The sequence below is a fragment of the Eucyclogobius newberryi genome, unplaced genomic scaffold (genome assembly GCF_026437365.1).
Source record: "Eucyclogobius newberryi isolate DKJ021-1_F unplaced genomic scaffold, fEucNew1.0.hap1 SCAF_20, whole genome shotgun sequence".
Taxonomy (NCBI): Eukaryota; Metazoa; Chordata; class Actinopteri; order Gobiiformes; family Gobiidae; genus Eucyclogobius; species Eucyclogobius newberryi.
Window position 1 is genome coordinate 28,358,300 of NW_027315835.1, and position 7,764 is coordinate 28,366,063.

The window sequence follows — 7,764 nt, forward strand, 5'->3', positions numbered from 1 at the left end:
AAACTGTGGTATCGTCTGCAGTAAACTGTGGTATCGTCTGTAGTAAACTGTGGTATCGTCAGTAGTAAACTGTGGTATCGTCTGTAGTAAACTGTGGTATCGTCTGTAGTAAACTGTGGTATCGTCTGTAGTAAACTGTGGTATCGTCTGTAGTAAACTGTGGTATCGTCTGTAGTAAACTGTGGTATCGTCTGTAGTAAACTGTGGTATCGTCTGCAGTAAACTGTGGTATCGTCTGTAGTAAACTGTGGTATCGTCTGTAGTAAACTGTGGTATCGTCTGTAGTAAACTGTGGTATCGTCTGTAGTAAACTGTGGTATCGTCTGTAGTAAACTGTGGTATCGTCTGTAGTAAACTGTGGTATCGTCTGTAGTAAACTGTGGTATCGTCTGTAGTAAACTGTGGTATCGTCTGTAGTAAACTGTGGTATCGTCTGTAGTAAACTGTGGTATCGTCTGTAGTAAACTGTGGTATCGTCTGTAGTAAACTGTGGTATCGTCTGTAGTAAACTGTGGTATCGTCTGTAGTAAACTGTGGTATCGTCTGTAGTAAACTGTGGTATCGTCAGTAGTAAACTGTGGTATCGTCTGTAGTAAACTGTGGTATCGTCTGTAGTAAACTGTGGTATCGTCAGTAGTAAACTGTGGTATCGTCTGTAGTAAACTGTGGTATCGTCTGTAGTAAACTGTGGTATCGTCTGTAGTAAACTGTGGTATCGTCTGTAGTAAACTGTGGTATCGTCTGTAGTAAACTGTGGTATCGTCAGTAGTAAACTGTGGTATCGTCTGTAGTAAACTGTGGTATCGTCTGTAGTAAACTGTGGTATCGTCTGTAGTAAACTGTGGTATCGTCTGTAGTAAACTGTGGTATCGTCTGTAGTAAACTGTGGTATCGTCAGTAGTAAACTGTGGTATCGTCTGTAGTAAACTGTGGTATCGTCTGTAGTAAACTGTGGTATCGTCTGTAGTAAACTGTGGTATCGTCTGTAGTAAACTGTGGTATCGTCTGTAGTAAACTGTGGTATCGTCAGTAGTAAACTGTGGTATCGTCTGTAGTAAACTGTGGTATCGTCTCACTGTCCTTATGTCTCACTGTCCTTATGTCTCACTGTCCTTATGTCTCACTGTTCTTATGTCTCACTGTCCTTATGTCTCACTGTCCTTATGTCTCACTGTTCTTATGTCTCACTTTCCTTATGTCTCACTGTCCTTATGTCTCACTGTCCTTATGTCTCACTGTCCTCATGTCTCACTGTCCTTATGTCTCACTGTCCTTATGTCTCACTATGTCTCACTGTCCTTATGTCTCACTGTTCTTAGGTCTCACTGTTCTTATGTCTCACTGTCCTTATGTCTCACTGTTCTTATGTCTCACTGTCCTTATGTCTCACTGTCCTTATGTCTCACTGTTCTTATGTCTCACTATGTCTCACTGTCCTTATGTCTCACTGTTCTTATGTCTCACTATGTCTCACTGTCCTTATGTCTCACTGTCCTTATGTCTCACTATGTCTCACTGTCCTTATGTCTCACTGTTCTTAGGTCTCACTGTTCTTATGTCTCACTGTCCTTATGTCTCACTGTCCTTATGTCTCACTGTTCTTATGTCTCACTATGTCTCACTGTCCTTATGTCTCACTGTTCTTAGGTCTCACTGTTCTTATGTCTCACTGTCCTTATGTCTCACTGTCCTTATGTCTCACTGTCCTTATGTCTCACTGTCCTTATGTCTCACTGTTCTTATGTCTCACTATGTCTCACTGTCCTTATGTCTCACTGTCCTTATGTCTCACTGTTCTTAGGTCTCACTGTTCTTATGTCTCACTGTCCTTATGTCTCACTGTTCTTATGTCTCACTATGTCTCACTGTCCTTATGTCTCACTGTCCTTATGTCTCACTGTCCTTATGTCTCACTGTCCTTATGTCTCACTGTTCTTATGTCTCACTGTCCTTATGTCTCACTGTCCTTATGTCTCACTGTTCTTATGTCTCACTGTCCTTATGTCTCACTGTCCTTATGTCTCACTGTTCTTATGTCTCACTGTTCTTATGTCTCACTGTCCTTATGTCTCACTGTTCTTATGTCTCACTGTCCTTATGTCTCACTGTCCTTATGTCTCACTGTCCTTATGTCTCTAATATCAGTCATTAAAAGACCTCCATCAATTTTACCAGTTTCATTTGTTAATATGTTATAATTAATGTTGCTGATTCTGTAAATAATGTACTATTATAAAAGTATAGTTAAAGTCTGTGGTTTTCTTGTGTCCACCGGGTCAAGCAGGTCAACATTCAAATCACCACAGACAATGTCAGACTTATTTACAACTGAGTGAAACATATTAGTAATAAAGTCATTAATATGATCCAGAGAAGAAGTTATTATTCTATTATTAATCTACACCTGCTCCTGTCTTTTCTATTCATTACAAACAGTTCAAATCCTCCAGTTCAACAGCTGAGACTTCATCCTCATCTCACCATGTTTCAGAAATAACAACTACACTAAACTTTAGGAATAATCTTAAATAATCTTTAATATAAGAATTTGCTCCAAAGACTTCTACTATTAAAATGTATCACAGAGAAAGTATGTTCCATGTTCACTTTACTTTTAAACTCTTCTTCTGAGTAATATTGACAATTTGTCTGACTACACTAAGTATCTGGATCTATTTCCTTCTCAACATCATATTTAAATGTATTTAATTTATTTATTAATTTATTTATTATTTATTAATTTATATATTTAAGTTATTGTAGAAGTCAGTTGGATCATCTGCATCATTAACGGTCTCATCATTTAAGTGTGTATTTGGTTCTACCGTGGATCCAAGTTCTGGCATGTTGTGAGCCTAAAAATCTATATAAATAATAATAGTATCAATAAGGAAAATAATAAGGACTAAAACTCCACTCTTCCAAAAGAAAGGTTCATCTTCATAGAGTTCATGATCCATTAAATAAGAAAGTCTCGTCCCTATAATCCCAAACAAACCATCATCTTCGTGAAGCTCATTTCAGTCAAAGAAAAGTCATAATTTAATAGTATTTGCCTCATTTGTTCTGTTCCAAGTCTTTGATGTCCCTGTGGTCTCTCGTGCTTGTTCAGTTCCATTTAGACGACTAAAAACACCACCGTTCCTGCTCCATGTCGCTTGTGTCTTCTTTTGTTTCCACAGAATTCGTGCAGGTCTTGCATTATCTTTGTTCTTGCTGGTGAGGTGTTCATTAATGTACACCATGCTCCCCTTTAGCTTGCGTGCCACGCCCTGCTCCCCTTTGCCTGGCGCTGCAGATCCACTTTGTGCTTTCTGTTCACAAAGCGAACCACTATCGCAGGTTTGGCATCGCTACGCTTTCGGGGAAGCAGGTGGCAGGCCGAAATCTCCTTCAGATCCACTTTGATGTCTTTAGTTGAGAGAAATGTAACTACTTGTTGCTCCAGTGTTAGCGACTCCTCCACCGGTGCGTCCGGTCCCACCATGGCACCGGCGCCAGCAGCTGCTCGTGCGTAATTGCGATGTTTTGTTTCTAGCCCATTAATAATTACGTCCTCCATTCGTGTGTATTGTTCAAGGTCATCAATACGTCTTTCCAATCCATTTATGACCCGATCTTTTTCCTCTAGACGTTCCCGTAGCTCTTTAACTTCATCCACCAGTGCCACTAGCTTCACTTGCTGCTGCGTCACGGTGGCGATATCTTTAGACAAGCCGTTTAGCGCTGCCTTGATTTCGTCCAAGTCTTGGACAACTTCCATCAGAGGATCTGATTTCTTTGGTGGCATTATGGTTTTGATGATGTTTCATTAAATGTTGTTAAATGCCACATATACAACCTGGAGCGCCAGGTTCTCCGACGCTCGACCAATATGAAATATGAGTTTATAAAGTCAACTATTGATGACGTTCATAGAGTTTTATGTAGACCCTTATGCTAATGATTCATATTTTTTAACACAAATCAAGCGACATGTTTTTGTGGACCTCATGCGACAGGAGAAGGAGAACTCTCAGGCGGTACCTCCTCCGTGCAGCTGCTCACAGGTGACCACATAACCCAGGATGTCTCCGTTGGGTTTCCTGGGTTTGTCCCAGCTGAGCTGCAGAGAGTCTGGGCTCAGGGCGGTGAAGATCAGAGGTCCTGGAGCGCTGGGGGTGCTCAGGGTGAAGGGGGAGCCTGCCACACACACAAACACACACATTTCATACTGGATCATCAAGTATGACACGTACCCCACGTGGATCTGTCCTGATCTTCAGTCCATGTTTTCAACATTAAAAGCTTTCACTATTATATTATATTAACCAGACAGGCTTTAAATCATTCATTCATTTTCTACTGGACAGTGGCCGACATACACATCTGGGCGGCAGTCGACGGCAGGGGCCTCGGCGACCAGATCTCCAGACACAGAGACTAACTCTGGGGACATGGAATGTCACCTCGCTGGGGGGAAAAGAGCCTGAGCTTGTGCGGGAGGTTGAGCGATATCGACTAGATATAGTCGGCCTCACCTCCACGCACAGTTTGGGCTCTGGAACCATCTCCTCGAGAGGGGCTGGACGCTCCACTTCTCTGGTGTTGCCCGCGGGGAGAGGCGGGGCTGGTGTGGGCGGGCTTATAGCCCCTCAGCTCAGCTGCCACGTGTTGGTGTTCACCCCGATGAACGAGAGGGTCGGGTCCCTACGCCTTCGGGTGGGGGACAGGTCTCTCACTGTTGTGGCGGCCTACGGCCTCAGCAGTGCAGAGTACCCGGCCTTCTTGGAGTCCTTGGGAGGGGTACTGGACAGTGCACCGACCGGGAACTCCTTGTTCTACTGGGGGACTTCAACGCCCACGTGGGCAATGACAGTGACACCTGGAGAGGGGTGGGGCCACGATCTGAACCCGAGCGGTGTTTAGTTATTGGACTTCTGTGCTAGCCACGGTTTGTCCATAACGAACACCATGTTCAAGCACAAGGGTGTCCATCAGTGCACATGGCACCAGGACACCCTAGGCCGGAGGTCAATGATCCACTTTGTTGTTGTGTCATCTGACCTCTGACCTCCGGCCGCGTGTCTTGGACACTCGGGTGAAGAGAGGGGCAGAGTTGTAGAGCACCACCTGGTGGTGAGTTGGATCCACTGGCGGAGGAGGAACGTCTAGTGGAGCCCTCTGTCAGTAGGGTATTCAACTCGCACCTCCGGGAGAGCTTCTCCCATGTCCCGGGAGAGGCTGGGGACATTGAGTCCGAGTGGACCATGTTCTCCGCCTCCATTGTTGATGCGGCTGCTCGGAGCTGTGGTCGCAAGGTCTCCGGTGCCTGTCGTGGCGGCAACGCCCGAACCCGGTGGTGGACACCGGAATTAAGGGATGCCGTCAGACTGAAGAAGGAGGCCTATCAGGCCACTCTGGCTTGTAGGTCTCCGGAGGTCATCGACGGGTATCGGCAGGCCAAGCGAGCCGCGGCTCGTGCTGTCGCAGAGGCAAAAACCCGGGCCTGGGAGGAGTTCGGGGAGGCCATGGAGGAGGACTATCGATCGGCACCAAAGAAATTCTGGCAAACTGTCCGGCGCCTCAGGAGGGGGAAGCAGTGCTTCACCAACACCGTTTACGGTGCGGGTGGAGGCCTGCTGACCTCGACTGGGGATGTCGTCGAACGGTGGAAGGAATACTTTGAGGATCTCCTTAATCCCTCAGTCACGTCTTCCGAAGAGGAAGTAGAGACCGGGGACTCGGAGGCTGGCTCGCCCATCACCCAAGCTGAAGTCACTGAGGTTGTTCGCAAACTCCTCGGTGGCAGGGCTCCGGGGGTGGATGAGATCCGCCCTGAGTACCTAAAGTATCTGGATGTTGTAGGACTGTCTTGGTTGACACGTCTCTGCAACATCGCGTGGCGGTCGGGGACCGTGCCTCTGGACTGGCAGACCGGGGTGGTGGTCCCTCTGTTCAAGAAGGGGGACTGGAGGGTGTGTTCCAACTACAGAGGGATCACACTCCTCAGCCTCCCAGGTAAGGTCTATTCCAAGGTACTGGAGAGGAGAATCCGACCGATAGTCGACCTCGGATTCAGGAGGAGCAGAGTGGTTTTCGTCCCGGTCGTGGAACACTGGACCAGCTCTATACCCTCCATCGGGTGCTCGAGGGTTCATGGGAGTTTGCCCAACCAGTCCACATGTGCTTTGTGGATCTGGAGAAGGCTTTCGACCGTGTCCCTCGGGGTGTCCTTTGGGGGGTGCTCCGGGAGTACGGGGTCCGGGGCCCTTTGCTCAGGGCTGTCCGGTCCCTGTATGACCGGAGCCGGAGCTGTGTTCATTGCAGTAAGTCAGACCTGTTCCCAGTGCATGTTGGACTCCTCAGGGCTGCCCTTTGTCACCGGTTCTGTTCATAGTTTTTATGGACAGAATTTCTAGGCGCAGTCAGGGGTCGGAGGATGTGGTCAGGGGTCGGAGGGTGTGGTCAGGGGTCGGAGGGTGTCCGGTTTGGGGACCACAGGATTCCATCTCTGCTGTTTGCAGACGATGTTGTCCTGATGGCTCCATCAAACCCGGACCTGCAGCCGCTCTGGGACGGTTTGCAGCCGAGTGTGAAGCGGCTGGGATGAGAATCAGCACCAAATCCGAGGCCATGGTTCTCGACCGGAAAAAGGTGGCTTGCCCTCTCCAGGTGGGTGGGGAGTCCTTGCCCCAAGTGGAGGAGTTCAAGTATCTCAGGGTCTTGTTCACGAGTGAGGGAAGGATGGAGCGTGAGATCGACAGTTGGATCGGTGCAGCGGCTGCAGTGATGCAGTCGCTGCACCGACTGTTGTGGTGAAGAAGGAGCTGAGTCCAAAGACAAAGCTCTGGATTTACCGCTCACTCTACGTTCTGACCTCACCTATGGTCATGAGCTTTGGGTAGTGACCGAAAGGACAAGATCGCGGATACAAGCGGTCGAAATGAGTTTCCTCCGCCGTGTGGCTGGGCGCTTCCTTAGAGATAAGGTGAGGAGCTCGGCCACACGGGGGGAGCTCGGACTAGAGCCGCTGCTCCTCCACGTTGAGAGGAGCCAGCTGAGGTGGCTCGGGCATCTGTTCCGGATGCCTCCTGGGCGCCTCCCTCGGGAGGTGTTCCGGGCATGTCTCACCGGGAAGAGGCCCCGGGGAAGACCCAGGGCACGCTGGAGAGACCATGTCTCTCGGCTGGCCAGGGGAAAGCTTCGGGATCGCCCCGGAGGAGTCGGAGGAAGTGTCTGGGGAGGAGGAAGTCTGGGAGTCCCTGCTCAGACTGCTGCCCCCGCGACCCGGCCCCGGATAAAGCGGCAGAAGATGGATGGACATTCACTCTCACATTCAGTCACTAGGGCCTCACACATGCATGTCTTTGGACAGTGGGAGGAGCCAGAGAACCCGGGGAGAACCCACGGTAACACGGCGAGGACATGCAGACGCCACCCACTCTGCCACCGTGCACCTGGCTTTAAATCAGTGCCATTTAACTCTGCTACAGACCACATGTTTTTGCGACTGACCGTTAAAATCCTCGAGCTCGAACCAAAAAAGTGATTCGATTTAAGAGAAAACAAATCTAGAAGATATGAATTATTTGTCGAGTAGCTTTTTCTGCACAGTCTGGGGGAATACGTGCGATCGCAGTGACGTCATACAGCCGGGACTTCCCCATAGCGGCCATTTTGAAAGGGGCACGCGATGTATATAAACCACGACGACTGCATCCTTTTCTACGGCGTAATGAGCTATGAATACTTTGATTCTTTAGACAATAACGGCAAACTAAG

The 7,764-nt window shown here is 48.3% G+C and overlaps 1 protein-coding gene across 1 annotated transcript in view; it reads right to left on the bottom strand.

Annotated features, from left to right (window-relative positions):
• The window catches only part of itgb4 (integrin, beta 4), a 71,344-nt gene that overhangs the window by 8,803 nt on the left and 54,777 nt on the right, over positions 1 to 7,764 (bottom strand). Inside the window, exon 41 of the mRNA XM_072455744.1 lies at positions 4,027 to 4,182. Coding sequence (XP_072311845.1) covers positions 4,027 to 4,182 — 156 coding nt within the window. The remainder of the gene's footprint in view (positions 1 to 4,026; positions 4,183 to 7,764) is intronic.